The sequence below is a fragment of the Pogona vitticeps genome, chromosome 3, assembly GCF_051106095.1.
Source record: "Pogona vitticeps strain Pit_001003342236 chromosome 3, PviZW2.1, whole genome shotgun sequence".
NCBI classification, from domain to species: domain Eukaryota; kingdom Metazoa; phylum Chordata; class Lepidosauria; order Squamata; family Agamidae; genus Pogona; species Pogona vitticeps.
Genome location: NC_135785.1, coordinates 159,637,688 through 159,656,392, shown reverse-complemented (window position 1 = coordinate 159,656,392; position 18,705 = coordinate 159,637,688). Strand labels below are relative to the sequence as shown.

The following is an 18,705-nucleotide window of genomic DNA, read 5'->3' as shown; positions in this document are numbered from 1 at the left end:
TCAACACCTACAGAGACACAGCTTCCCTTCTCCTGCCTTAAATCAACTTCTAGTTCTTATACAGATGTGTCACTCAACTTCTCCTTATTCACAAATTCAAAAAATGAGACCATACACAATCTTACAAACATACCACTTTGTACCTATTGCCTTCTGCCTCCCCCTTTCACACTCAGACCAGCAAATTTTATTAATGTATTAAGAGCAAATCCTCAAAAGGATTTTGATTTCTCTTTGAAAGATGCCTTCTCTCCCAGTTAGAACATCTATATTAATCGACAGTAAGAGAATGATATATAATAACAATGAACAAGCTCAGCATTCATATTTATTTGGAAGAAAACAGGTGGAAGAAATAACCTGCACATTCATTTTCGTATTTTCCTCTTCAAAATGAGGACCCTCTTGGTTACAAGCCAAAATTACATGAACAACTGGGATTTCCAGAAGAGCACAGAATTATGTGTTTGTAAGAAATTATGCTTATCATACAAATCACTCAAAGCAAATCACTACAGTAATGAATGGTTATTTCCATATAATATTTCAACCATATATAAGGCTGAAGTCTGCACTCTACTCTATCAAAATAAGTCATTTAAAATGTCAAAACAACAGAAAAACATACTCTTACCAAAGAAGGAAAGATTTCATCATGTAACATGATTACAATGGGGCTAGTTTATCTAATAACACATTATGCACAATATCTTTATTAGAGAAAACCTGTATAACCAATCAAAGAACTAGTTGCATTATGACATTTCCTGACTGCAAAGGAGGGCTTCTATTTTAGTACACAGAAGTTATGAGAAAGACAGACGGTCTAAATCTTTCAACAGTTTGAAAGTACAAGGAAAACATCTCAAAAAGAACAGCATTGTAAAAAGGTAAGAAAATGTTATCAACTGTCCATCTCTATTATTTTTATCAAGTAAATGTCTTTAAAATTCATATATTTTCTAAAGGTGCAGAATAAAAATAAAAGTGCCAGCACTGTTAAGGATTTTTGACACTCTAATGTCAGTACTGTAAATTAAGTGAATTTTACCTGTATGAAAGACATGTAAATGGGAAAAACCATGCTATTTTTATTAAATCATCAGGGAAAGTTGAAGGTGAATTTTACTAATACAGAGATAACAGCTATAGTAAACAGCACTGCTTTGTTCTGGCTAAAATAATGAACATGTTAGATACAAATAAAATTTTAAAAAGAAGAGAAATGTCTATGAATGTCATGTGTACCAAGAAAAAAGACTGTGACACAAGCATCAGAAGTCCAGGGACTTTCCCAGCATGAAAATACTAAATCTTGGTGTCCTTTCTAAGTTGGCTCCCTTTGTGCCTTCCATACTCTACACTCTTCTCAGGTTTACCTAACCTGCTGGCTTCCAATGTTTTTGAATGGCAACTCCCAGTTATTGGTCCTCCCGGTAGCAGATGATGGGAATCACAGTCACTTATGAAAGGCACCACATTGGGGTAAGTTACGTGCATTTGGTCAGGTTTTTTTCCTTCTCAGAAAATCCTCCAGAATGTCACTTTTATGCAAGGTGTACACTCAATACTAATGCCTAATACGTTTAGGCTTAAAAACTTCTGCCATCACATCCAAAATCTCCTATCAAAGGCAACTGTAACTCTCAATATAAATCAGGCATCTGATTATCACCACTGGCAAGCCTCTGACTGGTTGAATCAAAATTGTACAGTGAAATCAAGGACTTACATCTCCTCCAATTATATTACAAATCTGATTTCTGAGCTCAGAAATCTAGTTTTGCTTTTTAACTTCTGTATTATGTCACAGTAACACATATCCTCCCAGTTTTCAGAAGCAGACAACAGTTTGTACATTTTAAAAAGTCTAATACCCTACAGCAGTGGTGTCGAACTGTGGCCCTCCAGATGTTCTTGGCCTTCAACTCCCAGAAATCCTGGCCAGCAGTGGTGGTGGTGAAGGCTTCTGGGAGTTGAAGTCCAAGAACATCTGGAGGGCCACAGTTCGACACCACTGCCCTACAGTATATAATTACAGATTTCTTCTTTTTATCATCTATCTATTGACAGTTACAGAACTTCCACACTGAATTCATTAAGGCTAATTTACTGTAAAATCCTAAAAAGGTTTACTCAGAAGAAGGCCTCACTATATTCAGTAAAGTTTAAATCTGCCTAAGTGTGTAGAGGTTTGTTGCCTTTAACTGCTACACAGCAACTCTAGTGTTTAGTCCCACACAAATGCTTGCAGGATAAAAAGAACTAGAAAGCCTCCCACCTGCCTCTGTAGGTCTCAAATGTGTGCATTCACCTACCTCATCTTGGTGCCCTCCAGATATACTGGACTACAACTCTCACTGTTTCCTATCATACCTAGAGTGGTCGAAATGACTAGATAGGCGGGGTATAAATACAATAAATAAATAAATAAATAAATAAATAAATAAATAAATAAATAAATAAATAAATAAATAAATAAATAAATAAATAAAGATATTTGGCGGAACGCCTCCTCCCAACAAGGTCTACCCAGATCACCCGTGCGAGTCAGGAGGTGAGGCTGAGGAGCCTGATGCCGAGAGAGGCCCGGAAGGAGAAGACACAAAACCGGGCCTTCTCGGCGGTGGCTCCTCGCCTCTGGAACAATCTCCCTCTGGAGATTCACGCAGCCCCCACGCTGGGCACTTTTAAAACCCAATTAAAAACATGGCTGTTTATTCAGGCCTTCCCTCCAGCCAACTCTTGATTTTTTCGTACTTTTCCTTTTTATTTTTACTGTTGTTCTTGTTTGATTATTATGTATTTGTCTATGTTTTATTATTTGATTTTATATTTGGAAGCCGCCTAGAGTGGTCCGGTGGGCCAGATAGGCAGGGTATAAATTAAATAAATAAATAAATAAATAAATAAATAAATAAATAAATAAATAAATAAATAAATAAATAAATAAATAAATACTTCATGCTGCCTGATGGGAGCTGTAGTCCAAATCATCAAAGGGACACAAGGCTGAGGGAGGCTGATGTATAATCACCTCAGAAGGTAAAAGCAGGTTAACAGGGATGTAGATGGCACATTAGAATGAATCCTTTCTGATATAATTTAAATACTTCAAAGTAAGAATGGATTGTTATACCTCGTCTCCTGAGGGCCTAAATTATTGTAACAGCGTCCAGATCCATTAAGTCTGTTGCTAAGGTAAATTTCATTGTAGTAGTGTATGAGTAAGAATCTTCTGCATAAGAGTAAGAGAAGCTTAGCAGAACATAATGAATTTGCAGGGAACAGAAGTCACTCAGTACCTAGGTTAGAGCAGGATGTATAGGAAACTCTATGGGTTAGTAATCTGCACACCTATTTGCAAGCTAATACAAAAATGTCTGGTGTATAGGACTACAGTGGTATAACTAGTTTTGTGAGAGCTGCAAGCGCATTAAAACTGGAGTGAGAGTGGAATAGATGAGTCATCTCAATTTGTGTTCCTCTCCCACCCTCTTTGTCCTATTAAACGTTTTTGTCTACAGTACACTGTTTCAGCAGTTGGTCAGAGCATTTACAAGAAGTGAGCAAATGTCAAAAACAGTGACAAATATTAGAGGTAGTTCAAAGATATTGCAGCTCAGACAAAGAAGTGGGAGCAAGAGCTTGCTCTTTGCAACACAGTTTCTTAGCCACAAAAGCTAAGATGCACCCAAGAGTGTGAAAGAAGGCAGACTTGGTGCCATGAAGAGACAAACTTCCTCTTTCAAACTACCTCCCAACAGAAAGCTTTGTTCGGTTTTACTTTCACTATCTTGTGTTATTTCACACATCTAATAAAGCAAGGGGAGAAATATGGCTCTTCGCCATGAATGCCAGTGATTAAACATGCTGCTCAAAGTTGGCCATTTAAACAAAATGAATGTGCACCCATACTCCTTGATGAATAAACCCAGTGAGTGTTCAGTATTCACTTTCTTTGGATGATAGCAATTTAGTAATTGGTAACTATCACACACAATGTACCTAGTGTGGTGCAATGTGCAAAGGACTCAGGAGACCTGAATTTGTTTCCCCAGCTCTGCCATGAAAACTCACTAGGTGGTGGAACTGCTAAAACCACTCCTGAAAACCCTATAAATGTCACTATGTCAGTTCTGACTTGACAAACATAAATCACACAAGGATCCCACTGAACAATGTAAACTAATTATTTGTGATAGCAAATACCTATTCAATTATTTATGGTGCACAGCATTTGGTTAAGAGAAAGGTAGGCTGGAATCTTGGGATGTGGTGGCGCTGCAGGTTAAACCACAGAAGCATGTAACTGCGAGTAGATAAATAGGCACCACCACAGTGGGAAGGTAACAGTGTTCTGTGTTTAGTCGTGCTGGCCACGTGACCACGGAAACTGTCTAAGGACAAATGCTGGCTCTATTGCTTGGAGACGAGGATGAGCACTGCACCCTAGAGTTGGACACGACTGGACTAAATGTCAAGGGGAACCTTTACCTTTACCTAGGCTGGAATCTACTGACTGAATGTTGTCGAGCTTCTGCTGATTCCTGCCATTCTTGCAAAGAATGCTGAAGTATGCTGACCTTAGTTAGAGCCAAGATAATGAATCTTCTACCTTCATAAAAAAAAGTGCTTGGAATCACTTCCTACAGGATTGAATTTTAGAACACAGCATTTTAAAGAAATCCCTGTGAAGTACATATATGGAGCTGCATGGTTCTAGACTAATTTTACTGAATGCAAAACTTATCATTCTTCTTTTTTTCTTAGATGTAATGTTATGAAGTTATGAATAACCACAATCAAAGTCTAATTATAATGTCTGGAAGTGACCATCCTGAGGAATACAGAATTTCGTCACTTGTCTTCTACAGTTTTATTTTCGTAATTGGCTTACTTGTCAATGTGACAGCACTCTGGGTCTTCAGCTGTACGACCAAAAAGAGAACAACGATAACGATCTACATGATGAATGTTGCACTGCTCGACCTGATTTTTATATTTACTTTGCCCTTTCGAATGCATTATTATGCGAAACGCTCTTGGTTCTTCGGAGATGTCTCCTGTCGAGTCCTGAGCACTTTCACTGTTTTTTATCCCAGTGTTGCTCTGTGGCTGCTAGCTTTTATAAGCGTTGACAGATATATGGCTGTTGTTCAACCCAAACATGCCAAGGAACTCAAGAACACAACTAAAGCCCTGATAGCTTGCACAGGGCTTTGGATAATGACTGTTGTGACAACTACTCCACTGCTGTTTTTACATTCTGATTCAGATAACATTTCAAATTTTACCACCTGCATTAAGATGATGGATATTATATATCTAAAGGAAATCAGTGCATTTAATTTTTTTCGACTGGCCTTTTTTTTCTTGATTCCCCTATTCACCATGATTGGTTGTTACTTGGCCATCATTTACAGTCTTACACATGGAAGAAAGTCCAAGCTCAAACCAAAGGTTAAAGAAAGGTCTATCAAAATTATTGTGACATTGATTATCCAAGTACTTATCTGCTTTGTGCCTTTTCACATTTGTTTTGCACTCCTGATGCTTGAAAATGGACCTGTGAGCTACAACCCATGGGGTGCATTTACCACCTTTCTCATGAATCTCAGCACATGCCTAGATGTAATTCTGTACTATTTAGTTTCTAAACAATTTCAGGCCCGAGTGATCAGTGTTATGCTTTATCGCAATTATCTTCGAAGTGTACGAAGGAAAAGCATACGATCTGGTAGTGTGAGATCACTAAGTAATATTAACAGTGAGATGATATAAACAAAATAAAGCAATGAAATATATGCTTGAAGAAGACTTAAGTGAAGAAAAGAAAGTATGGCAAAGCTCACCATAAGAAGAAAGGTGTAACTTTTAATATTCCTATCTCAAACTGCATTTTCCTTGATAAAGAGGAAAATTACCTTAGCATGACACACACAGAAATTTTTGGTATTTATTAATGCATCTGTTAGTTACATATTATTTTCTTACCTTTGATTCTTTTATTTTTGACATGTTACTTTCATGGAATTGCACTATTTAGTAAGACTGAGCAGTATGAAAATTAATTGAACACTGCATTATTTCAGTCGTCACAACAATGCAAAGTAGAAGTGGAGAAAAAATAATTCCAGATGTCTAATTCAAATAATTCATCTACAATAAATATTTGAACAATTATTTGACAGTCCATCATTTGCACTTTGTATGGGCAAGGTGCAAAGGCTTCGAAATGTGCAAGTAAGCCTGAAATGCCTTCTTGGGGGGCGGAGGGGAAAATGCATCTACTCCCACTTGAATTGCTCATTTTGGAATCTTTGATACATAACCACACATTGTAGGCTCACTGGCCAAAGCTATCTTCACAAGAGTTACACTGTTATAACAAATTATACTGTCAGGGGAATTGGTATGGATGTACTATCCATCCATCCCCCAAATGGTAACTTTCTCAGAAACAGAGGTTACATGAACACAATCTGTCTGTTTACACACCCATCAATATTTACAATTCTGTAGAAAACAAGACACTCAAAGCTGATTTTCAGCATTTGAGACAGCTAGTGGTCAAAATTCTGTTAGTTTCACCTGTAAGCATAATGCAAATAATATAACTTTTTGAGACAAATTGGTTCAGTTAAGAGATCATTGTAGACCTTATGTGTTGTCTATTGAATTGTATGACTCTGCGTGCAAAAAAACTGTCTATGGTGATTTTTTTAACTGGACACAATTCATATCTAAAAGTTATGTGGCTTTCATTATGCTGGTGTAAAATTCGAATGGGATTTTGACCAGTGTCTCAAATGACACCGATACTGTATAATCAGAGCTTTTCAAATAAAGCTGAGGAATATTTTAAAAGATTTCATAGGCAAGGGGGTGGGGTTTAAATTGGGAAAGTATTCATTTTAAAAAACCGTTTACATTCCCACACATCTTTTTAACAGCCACTAGCCCACATCTACTGCCACTTAAATCTTCCATTTTAACATTAAAAAAAAAACGCTTCAGCACATGATCTCAGGGACTACATATAGAACAAAAAACAACATATTTTATGATGACATCACAATAGACAAGCGAAACATTCCCAATGTTTCACTTATCTATTGCAAGTGGGACTGGAATGCCCAGGTTATCATGCCAATATTCCTTTTCTTATAAAGCTAAGTTTTATCATCTCAATTCTTCTCATACAATTATTTCATAGCTACTTACAATCCTGAAGGCAAACTATGTATGGTGAGGCCAAAAGAATATTCAACAGCTTCTACCAAAAGAAGATCAAACAGCACTGACAGCATCCAGGAGCCCAGCAAAAATGACTGAAAAACAGAAAATACAGGAGATATGAATTACAAACTGTACAACTTTTTCAACAGAACTGAGATATGCATAGGTTTTGAAAGATGTTTCTAAGTCCAAGCATCTCTTTGAGCTTTCATTACTTAAGACAGAGTCAGTGAAATGTGCTATAACTGAGAACACAAATATCACAACCCTGAAATTTGTTAGATTTTTTTCTATCTCTATTTCTAAATTAATGTGATAACTCAGCCTGGTCAGGAACTTTGAACTCCAGGTAGCTGGTACATGTCAAAACAGGAATGCCAGGATCTGAGGTTTCCCAGAAGAGCATGGCCCAGGGCAAAACACTGTCTCTGCCAGCCTGCCTTCTTCCCCTAAGTACATCCTGCTGCCATCTTACATGCACCTGGCCATCCACCAGAACGAAAAGAAAATGTGATTCATCAGACCAGGCAACCTCTTTCCATTGCTTCATGGTCCAATTCTGATGCTCACATTCCCACTGTAGGCACTTTTGGTGGTGGACAGGGGTCCTCATGGGCACTCTGACAAGTCTGTGGCTATGCAGTCCCATACCTAGTAAACTGCAATGCACTGTGTGTTCTGACACCTTTCTATCATGGCCAGCATTAGTTTTTTCAGCAATTTCAGCTACAATAGCTCTTCTGTATGATCAGACCAGACAGGCTAGCCTTTGCTCCCCACATGCATCAATGAACCTTGAATGCTCACAGTTCTAACGCCAGTTCACCAGTTGTCCTTCCTTGCACCACTTTTAGTAGGTACTAACCACTGCATGCTGGGAACACCCCACAAAACTTGCTGTTTTGGAGATGCTCTGACCCAGTCGTCTGGCCATCACCATTTGGCCTTTGTCAAGGACACTCAGATCTAATGGCGGTTGTGGGTTTTTCGGGCTCTTTGGCAGTGTTCTATTTATTTATTTATTTATATCCCACCTATCTGGTCATTGCGACCACTCTAGGTGGCTTACAACATAAAATACATAACAAATATAAGAAAAAAATATTACACAATTAAAGAATTCTGCAAGATGGAGAGCACACAAAAGGTTGTTCTTCCTAACACTCAGATCTTTTTGCTTGTCCGTATTCCCTGCTTCCAAAACATGAAATTCAAGAACTGACTGTTCACCTGCTGCCTAATATATCCCACTACTTGACATATGACATTGTAACAATATAATCAATGCTATTCAGTTTACAGTACTTGGTGAGTGGCTTTAATGTTGTGACTGATCAGTATATATCTCTATAAAGATGAGAGTAATGACCAGGTGAAAATACGGATAATGGATAATGATCCTTGAACACAGGATAAGACCACAGGCAGCAACGCCGATCACTTTCTGTTTATAAAAAAGGACTTCTAAGGCCTAAAACAAGACCACAGTGAAAACTAAAATTATGCTAAAAGGGCCAGTTGCACCCCCTGAAGCTTCTATGGGATATGATTTGCAATTCTGGAGCAAGCTAGGTGGTGTGTCAGAAACGGTATAGCCATCCAAGATCAGAGACTCCGGAATGGTCTCCAAATCCCCAGAAACTGTGTGATCTGATAAGAACTCAGGAAGGCCCCAGACATTTTTATTTATTTCTTTATTCTATTTATATGCCACATATCTCCCAACAAGGGACCCAAAGCAGCTCAAAACATTAAAATGCACACAATTTAAAAACACAATAAGTTAAATATTAAAAGACGAATTAAACAATATATGGTTTAAAATACAATTAAAAGATTAAAACATTGAAATATAAACAAGATTAAAATTATCGGTTTGAATGGGGTTCAGGGATTCAGTTACAATTGTTAAAAGCCTGGCTGAAGATAAAAGGGAAGGGGCCATCCTGATTTTGTGCTACATTCAAATGACTATAAAATTAACATATGTGCTTTTCTAGGACTAAATGCAGTGAAATAAATACAGATATGTGAGTGGCCAAAAGCTCTGTCTGAATTTATCAAAAAGAAAGAAATATTTCTTAAAAGCATATATGAAGAGCAGCATAGGCATCCTTCAGTCTCGAGAGACTATGGTAACATGCTCTGAATCGAGGAGTGTCCTCTTCAGAGCATGAAGCCCGGGTAAGGTAATATGGAGGATAGGTTGTTACCCAAGCAGCAGATCCCCCCTTTCCACATTGCTGAAATGGTCCAATGGAAAGGCAAGAGCCAATACAACTGGTTCCAGCAATGTCGCAGGAGTTGGCAGAACGACACATGCTGCCTTCGGGACTCCAGCTCCGGATTTTGCCTAGAGGTTAACTCCTGAAGCCTTTTCCATGAGTGGATATAGCCACAAGACAGTGGAGGTTTGAAATCGGAGCAATTATCTGGAATATCCACACCCTTTTTGTACCACTAATGATAAGGCAGAGAGGAAGGATTAGTGAAAGACCAGAAGATTTAAAATATATTATTGTAAGCATGCAAGGGAACAGAACTTGCACTTACAGAAAATTTCCTGCTGCCGTATCTCCTTTCAAATATCCTAAAGTTATAGATGAGTAAGCTGCTGCAGAATGTGTCTTTGAGGTCAAGGCATACCATTCGCCCACTTACAAGTCTCCAAACCTAAAAGATAACAATTGGATAAGTATTTGCAGGCAGATCTCATTCTCTCTGTTAAGAGAAACTTGTCCCACACATAAAAAATCATTGTGTTATAGTACTGTTAATACTTAGTCCATGGAATATTATTAACAGAAGTGAAAATGAAACCTTTCAACAAGGACACCTGTTTCTGGAATAATATTTTGCATTATATTTCAAAAACAAATAAATAAAGAAAATAAAGAGGTGTCAGCTCTTTCTATCCACTTTTGACCAATTTATCATCAGCTTTCTTTTACTAAAATATTGAACATTAGATTTTATTTGAGAAGGCCTAATCTACATTCAAGAGAGACAGGGTTGGGGACCTGACTCAGAAAACTACAAAGGAAGTGATAGGATAGGTGTCTATTCCATTCAAAGAATGAAAAATACTCGCAGCTACCTGAGTGCTCTCTCTCTCTCTTCCTGTTCTGCTGCTAATCTCCCTCTGCTCTGATATACCGCCATTGCTGTCATCCCATCCAGATTCCAACACCGTTAGTAAGCCAGCTCCAGAATAGCACTAAGGGATGAAACTCAATAGAACAAAGGAGCAGAGTTCAGGATCCCTGACCCCTTGCTCTCTTTTGCTTGTTTATCTAGATTTTTCCAACTTCTTTATATATGGGACAGGCTCAGTGACATAGAGAACCTGAGGCCCACAGGCTGAATGCAAAGGTTCCTAATTTAACTTGTCAGCTGTTTTGCAAGAGCCTCCCTCCTTCTCCTAAATTTCCATCTCTACTGAGCCTCCTTCTGCTCAGCACTGCAGAACCAACTGCCTCACCCGGCACTTATCTCCAGTCCCAGCTCCAGCAACTATAGACCGGCAACCCTTGATTCTACACTGAGCTAGGAATGGATCACAGCTTGGGGCTGGAAGACCTGTCCCCACCCATTGTCTTCCAGAAGACATACCCAAAGAGGAACCATCACTAGAGACTGAAGCAGACCCTTCACAGCACATTTAGGGGCAATTTGTAGAGGAATAACTAATGTTCTCGAAGGCAGAAACAAAATTCAAAGAGATCTTGATCAGCTTGAGCAGTGGGCTGAAAACAGCAAAATGAAATGTAACAGGAATAAGTACATAAAGTTCTACATTTAGGAAAAAAGCAAGCAAATGCACAGCTACAAGATGGGGGCTAGTTGGCTTAGTAATACTGCCTATGGGAAAGATGTTGGAACTGTTGTAGATCACAAGCAGAATACAGTATGAGCCAAAAACAGGATGTGGCTGTTTTAGGCTGTCTTGACAGAATTAGATTCTCTAAATCAAGTGAAGCACTCACTCCCCACTATTCAGTGCTGGTTAAGGCTTGTTTCAGTTCTGGACACTGCACTTTAAGAAGGATGAAGACAAAGTGGAACAAGCTCACAGAAGAGCAGAAAGGGTGATCAGGAGACTGGAAACCAAGCCTTATGAGGAAAGACTGAAAGAACCGAGTGTGTTTAGCCTTGAGAGGGAAAAAATACTGAGGGGAGGTATGATAGTACTCTTCAAATATTTGAAAGGTTGTCATACAAAGGGGCGGGATCTGTTCTCTATCATCCCTGAGTGCAGGGCACATAATAATGGGCTCAAGTTATGAGAAGCCAGATTTTGGCAAAGATCAGGAAAAACGTCCGGTTAGAGCACTATGACAATGGGAAAAATTACCTTGGGAGGTAGTAAGCTCTCCAGTACTGGAAGTATTAATGAGAAAGTTAGGCAGCCATGTGCCAAATATACTTTAACTTTGGATTCATGCACTGAGCAGGCAGTTGAACTCAAAGGCCTTATAAGCCTTCTCCAACTAAACTATTCGATGATTCTATGATTGCAAGAGGAGGAAGAGGGAAACATCTCTATATGAAATGTTCTCAAGTAATGTTCTAAGTCAGGGATCCCCAACCCCTGGTCCATGGACCGGTCCCGGTCTGTGGCCTTACTAGGACCAGGCCACGGAGACAAATCTCCTGCCCTCCAATGCACGCACAGCCCCTCCCACACACGCACAGATGCACACATGGCCCCTCCCATGCACACACAGCCCCTCCCACTAACACAGATGCATAGACAGCCCCTCCCATGCACACACGGACATGTGGATTCTTGGATTCTTTCATAGCTTATTACCAAGGAGCCTTTCATTATATGAATGGTGAGAAGAATACCAGGAACTTCAGTGAAAAATCAAGCACATTTAAGAGAACAAATGCTCCATCTGGAAGACCTCTCAGTACCCACTGTAGCCAAACTCCTTGTCTTTAAAACTGAGACTTACAAATTAACTATTGTCTTGCTATCACTGAAGAATAAAACAGTTACAGTTACATAGTAATCATAATCTGTCTTTGAAAGTCAATATGCTCTAATATTTTTTTAAATTTTAGACAGTGAATACTCGAGTATTTTAGCAAGCCTTCATAATGTAGTCCAATGTCCTAACTATTTCATGTAAATGCTGTGTTTTAATTTTGTATACCAAGTATTCTTTATATTGTACATTATCCAGAAACCCTCAGATCCAAGTGGCATATCAGTACTCATAAATTAAACAAACAAGGAACTGAACTCATCTGAAACTCATTGCTGCATAAAATATTCCTAGCAGAGTCCTTCACCTTCACTGGGTGCTCTGAAGCAGTCACTGCTTCCTTCCCACACCAACATTTGATGTAGCAGCTACTTTACTAGTATGTTGTGATACTGAATGCTTTGATTAAGTTTTCAAGCTATGAAGATTCTAAGTCTAGAGTGCAGCAAATGCATGGTCGACCACAGATATTAAAACAAAATTAAGGCACAGATACCTGACTAACATATTTGACCATATATAGTTACAACAATGCTGATATGTAAGCAAATTGTGAAATGGGCTGCTACTTACCTGAAATTCCTCTTTTACTGCTTGAAGATTATATGTGAAGAATTTCTGATGATGTTGAAAAAGTAGAGCCAACAGAAGAGAAAGGGTGCTTGAGATTATCAAGAGGCCCTTTGAGAGAGGTGCTTTATCTTTAAAAGAAAGCATATACATATAAATACATAATGAGGTATCTTGATTAAGAAGATATTTCTGAGAACATGTTAAATAATAAATGCACTTTACAATGAACATTAACAGATCTTCAAGAAATCTGGTATAACCTACCAAAATGAAATTGATATGTTAAAAAAGAAATAGAACTATAGAACATACTATTTTGTTTTGTTCAAGTGACTGTGAAATATCTATTTTCCCTAACAAATTTTCTTCTTTTTAATTTTTTTTCATTTCACAACCATTCCATTTTTTCCCCAAATGGAAAAGCAGAAACTTTATGAAAATACTAAAAAATATTTCCTCTTTTACTGTGAATTAAATGGACTTTTGAAAAAAAAAAGATTTTACCCATCAAAACATGTCACATGGAAATTTTTACACAAAACATTCTACAACACAAAAGTAAACCATGGAAGCAGCCTCTATATGTGTAAACAAGAGAGAAAAAACATTATTTCCCCTTCTGCAGGTTCCCAGCATGAAATTTTTAAGAACTTGCTACAGAAAACTGTTTGGATTAATCCTCTCCATGCAGAAGAAAACTCTGTGTATGTTGCGGGGGGGGGGGGGCGCTATGGGAGGAGTAATCAGAAAAAACAGTGCTAATGAAACTATGTTCACCTGTATTACAGTACATACAATATTATACTCTCCAACGTTTCACAGATTAAAGACACACACACAAGCACCAACACAATCTCAGCAGCGATCACTGCATATGCCCTTTTCATTCTACACAATGAAGAAAGTCTTCACCTCTATCTACTCTATCATTTATTCTTCAACAGCCTCCACCATACTACTTTAAAAGCCCATTAGTAGTTTGCCACACAATTGTACCAACAATTACAGACCTGGCTATGCACTGCATATCCCACAGTTGCACTAAGTGGCACAACAGGTAGTGCATGGACAAGGCCAGCCCAAAATAGACATCTTTCTGCCTGAGGCAAACAATAAGATCCCTCGTCTTTCCATTCCATGTACAGAAGCTAATGAGCATGGCAGTGCAATCTTTTGATGTTGGCGATGATACAATGTTAGCCAGGCTAACTAGACTTTTCAGGCAACCGTAGAAGTAAAACAGGAAGCACAGTTTAAAGGGATAATTGAACCAAATGTAAAATAACATTTTTGGAAAAGAGTGATTGGGGAGTGGGTGAATAAAATGTATTAATTAGTAAACTAAATAACCCTTATACACTACTTATGTGACAAAGGGACAGGAATTCCAAGACAGAACTAGCAGTTTGGGAACCATTCTGTGCACTAAGGAAAATTATTATTATTATCCTGCTTTCCCCAAAAGATTTCTATAACAAACTGTCTGTTCAATTTGCTTGACAACTTCGCTGTTCAATATAAAGACATAAGCCTTTCACCAGTATTCATTTTAGACATTTCAAACTTTACAATACAGGAAATGAACATCTGGTTATTTTTACTTGTATCACAAGACTGAGTAGTCATAGCTGCAACCGACATATAAATGTGAAAGTCAACCACAGTGGAAAGTACAGTACTGTACAGTCACCTAAACAAAAGCTGTGAACCAGGAACACATTTTAAAATATGAGTGTTCACCAATTTTAAAAACTATACTAAACATTATGATCATTTCATTGATCACTGCATGCTCAATTTACACAGGAAAAAAACTGCTCTAAACTGTCAACATTTTTTAAAATCCCTGAATGGATTATCACAGGATGTTTTCAGATGCATCAGGTGATGGTCATATAACTTATTTTCTATTGAGCTTACAGTTCTCTGTAATGCCAAGACTGGCATTTGTTTACTGCCCTCTGTGCAGAGACAGCTCCAAGACCAGTGTTACTGACTCAAGGCAGAGATTGGAAATTCTTGCAAGCAGGTTATGTGAGCAATAAATGCCTCCTGTTGTAGGTGCTTTGGATAGACACATGTTGACATAACAACTTTTACACTTATAGCGAATTATATTAATATGTGTTCTGCATTTGGAAGCTCTGGACTTCCAAATGCAGGTTGAATACCGTGTTTCCCCAAAAATAAGACAGGGTCTTTTATTAATTTTTGCTCCAAAAATGCATTAGGGCTTATTTTCAGGGGATGTTCTATTTTTTTCATGTACAACAATCTACATTTATTCAAAGATAGTCATGTTATCTTCTGGTTGCTACACAATAGTGGAGGGCCGCGTTTCACTTAACTGGGGCTTATTTTGGGGATAGGGCTTATATTGCGAGCATTCTGAAAAATCACATCAGGGCTTATTTTCAGGTTAGGACTTATTTTCAGGGAGACAGGGTAGCTGATTCTCCACATGACAAAAGAAAATTTAAACGCTGAAGAGAAATTAACAACTGAATAATAAGGCCATCTTTCCCTTCATACTACCTATGAGATATGGGAGCTTCCATATGTATATGGATCTTCAACTAATATTATTTGGACATCTCATTATCAATCAAAATTGACATAACTTAAAAAGCTAACTATGATATAATTAAAAGCAAAACACTGCTACACTTTTCCTTCAATAACTATTCAGTAAATGTGGGTGTTAAAGGAAAAGAGGTTTGAGATGACACCCCTAAACAGAGTATATAGGGCAAGTCCTACTGGAGACCGTGGAACTTTCCCCCCAAGGATATAATTGCCCTGAATAATTTTTTTCAGAGCAATCATGTTTGAGCTAATACTGCATTACAAGAATGGGCACCAAATCAAAATTATTTGGTGTAATTCTGTGTCATACGCATACAGAAATATTCCAGCAAAAAGTAAAGGGACAATAACAATTCATGCAAGGGCAATGGGAATCTATACAGTTTTCTGTTGTTTTGACTTTTCTGTATAGAACAATCCTCTGGACAGAACTATTATATGCACTCTACATGATACCTAGAAGCAGAGGTCTCTAAAAAGCCCTGGGATCCCATATTGCATCCCATATATGGATAGTGCAGGATAGTATTTTACTCAATTTCTTGAAAACATCACGATAACTTAGTTTGTTGAAAATGTTAAACAGAAGAAGAAAAAGAAACCCTACCACTACCAGATGGGAAAAGAGGAGTAGGGAAAAAGAAATGACACCATCCTATACCAAGTTGCAGCGTGTCCATACCATGCTACTGTCCTTGATCATTTGGAGATTGTTCTAGGTCATCCCAATACCACTTTTCCACATACACCTGGAATTACTCTGTTTTTTTTTCAACCCAATACTGATCAATTCTGCCAACTTCTCCATCCTCACCCCACCCATCTCCACTCTCTTCTCTCCTCAACTTGTTTTACATAGCTGTTATTCTCAAAACTTCAAATTTAACTGTCAACCTATTTTACTGTATGACTTCATCTGTTATTTCCCAATGGAAGGAAAAGCTGATCCTCCAAGAAATCTAAACAGGAATGTCAGGGTGGAGATTAAGCCACAGAAACTCTCTTCCAAAGAACCATAAAATCACACACACACATATACAGTGGGTATAAAAAGTTTATGCACCCCTGTTAAAATGTCAAGTGTCTGTGATGTTAAAAAAAATGAGACAAAGATAAATCATTTCAGAATTTTTTTTCCACCTTTAATGGGACCTATGAACTCTACAACTCAGCTGAGCTTGCAGCTTGTCCACTTGACAGGAGTCGGGACTCAATGATCAACAGGGTCCCTTCCAGCTTGCAGTCCTAAGATTATTATTTATTTATTTATTTATTTATTTATTTGATTTCTACCCCACCCCTCTAGAGTGTCTAATTTATTTATTTATTTATTTATTTATTTATTTATTTATTTAACTTATATGTTGCCCACTCTACTCAAAGGTCTCTGGGCGGCTTACAATAATTAAAATTCAATTAAAATACAATAAAAGATAAAATGATTAAAATACAATTAAAATTGCCATCAGGACCCACAGTTGATATATTATTAATATTACTACTACTACTACTACTACTACTACTACATCTTGATTATTAGGTTGCCCGAAGCAAGGCTTGTAATCCTTAATTCCCTTACTTTGTTCATGGAATTTTACAGAACTGGGGTTGGGTGGGCGACTGAGAGTAACCTCTCTTATTTCTAACTCTGAGAGCGTGTTTCCTCGCCTCTTCCTTTTTTCCCCTTTCTTTGCACACCCACCCTTCTATTAAGGACGACAAGAGGAAAAAAGCGGCACCACATCTTCTCACCGGTGCTGCTAGCAGCCGTCTACCTACGAGCGCCCTTAACAGAGCCTCACTTTATCCAGCCGCCCCCGCCGCCACCACCACCCCCCCCCCCGGCAGCAGCTCGGGCGAAGGGCAGGGGCCCGTGACGTCACGGCCACTGGCCAGGCGCGTCGCCTCCTCCGCCAAACAGGAGCTTTTGCGCCACTTCCCTTTCCCGTCCGCGGGAGGCGGCGCGCCGAGGGCCGGCCTGCGGGGACTGTCAGGCCCGTGTTCTTTCCCGAGGTGGTCGGAGGAGGTTTCAGGGTGGCGGCTGCTCCGTCCCTGCGGTGGGAAGGGACTCAGAGGGCGGGAGGAGGAGGAGATGATGATGATTTTGCCGCGCCTGCTTCCTCGGAGGCTGCGGGAGGAGTCAAGGGAGGGGGAGGCAAGCTGCGTCCCGACGGCACCCCCTTCCCTCCGCCCGCCGGGCCGGGCCGGGCCCTCTGTCCCTCGAAGGGCAGCGAGCCAACCCAGGAGGACGAAGGGGGGAGGGGAAAAGAAACCGCCTCGGAGAAAGCCAGGAAACTGGAGGCACCGGGGCGCGGGTACTTACAGAGCCCGCTCGAGCCGGTGCTGGTGAACATGGTCCCCGGGCGGCCGACGAGGAGGGGCGGCGGCGGCGACTCAGCCCCCCCCCCCGCTGGCGACAGGCCTCGCTGCCGCCCCCGCTTCCCGCCGTCGCCCACCCCACCCGGGCCGGCCCGTGAGAGAAAGCCCACCGCCTGCCTGCCGTCGCCGCGGAGTCCCGTCCCCGCCTTCCCTCTCTAAACGGCCGCCGGCCCCCAAGAGCCAAGCGCTAAGGCGGCCGGGATGGGTCAGAGGCGGCCGGGACCGGCACAGGGCAGGGAGACCCCCCCCAGGCGGCGCAGCGCCCCCTGCCGGAGCCGCCGCCTCTCCCTTGGAAAAGCGACCTGGCTGGGGCGGCGGAGGAATCCCTTCCCCCCCCCCCGGCCGGTGGAAAAGGCGGCGGGCCTCGGAGACGAGCCTCCCTCACAGACTCCGGACTCTCAGCCGCCGATGGATCCTCCAGTTTTTCTGATCAGAGATCTATTTGAGAACTGAACGGAGATCGGATCCTAGCTATGTGTACTCGGAAGTAAGCACACCTCAGTTCACGTCGCTAGCCGATTAAAGTGTGGAGAAAAGGCACTCTTTCCCATCAGTCTTGGGGTTTCTTCTGGAGCCCCTCTCCATGCAACTCAAAAAGCCTGTTCTGCATATTTATTCATTTATTTGAATGATTTATAGGCCTCCTTTCCCCCCACAGAGGACTCAATGTGACTCACAACAAATAAAAAAAATTAAAATCCTATATAAATATCACATTTTAAAAAACAATTGAACACACATTAATATTTTAAAAAATCAAGTATTAAAAAAATACAGAAACATTTAAAAACTTGTTTAAAGCCAGCATTTATAGCTTGGCTTTTATGTCCTGAGCGAACATATTGCTTAAAGGCCTGCCTGAAAAGGAAGGGCTTTGCCTGATGGAAAGGCAAGAGGGAGGGGAGGGAGCCAACCTGGCTTCTTTCAAAAA

At 39.9% G+C, this 18,705-nt stretch overlaps 2 protein-coding genes across 6 annotated transcripts in view; one reads left to right on the top strand and one right to left on the bottom strand.

Moving 5' to 3' along the window:
- UBAC2 (UBA domain containing 2) overlaps positions 1–17,922 on the bottom strand; it is an 89,885-nt gene extending 71,963 nt beyond the window's left edge. The window contains exons 1-4 of one of the 4 annotated variants that reach the window (XM_072994654.2): positions 17,719–17,922; positions 12,810–12,937; positions 9,796–9,915; positions 7,228–7,334 (exon numbers count right to left, since the gene is read on the bottom strand). In XM_072994654.2, the coding sequence (XP_072850755.2) occupies positions 7,228–7,334; positions 9,796–9,915; positions 12,810–12,937; positions 17,719–17,749 (386 nt within the window). In that variant the 5' untranslated portion in view covers positions 17,750–17,922. Of the gene's footprint in view, positions 1–7,227; positions 7,335–9,795; positions 9,916–12,809; positions 12,938–13,819; positions 14,269–17,097; positions 17,201–17,718 lie in introns of those variants that run through there. The other 3 variants (XM_078391407.1, XM_072994657.2, XM_078391406.1) reach the window with 3 other exon arrangements.
- GPR18 (G protein-coupled receptor 18) lies at positions 795–6,186 on the top strand. Of its 2 annotated transcripts, XM_020801613.3 has the most exons (3): positions 795–890; positions 1,374–1,485; positions 4,774–6,186. In XM_020801613.3, the coding sequence occupies exon 3, from the start codon at positions 4,792–4,794 to the stop codon at positions 5,782–5,784; it is 993 nt and encodes a 330-aa protein (XP_020657272.3). In that variant the 5' UTR covers positions 795–890; positions 1,374–1,485; positions 4,774–4,791; the 3' UTR covers positions 5,785–6,186. The 2 variants fall into 2 exon arrangements, with proteins under 2 accessions (XP_020657272.3, XP_020657274.3); XM_020801615.3 differs by lacking the exon at positions 1,374–1,485 and having other exon boundaries at positions 808–890.
- Positions 17,923–18,705: the final 783 nt, after the last annotated feature.

Bases quoted from the DNA above. Each gene is read 5' to 3' on its own strand.
- GPR18 (XM_020801613.3), top strand. From the start codon at position 4,792: ATGAATAACCACAATCAAAGTCTAATTATAATGTCTGGAAGTGACCAT.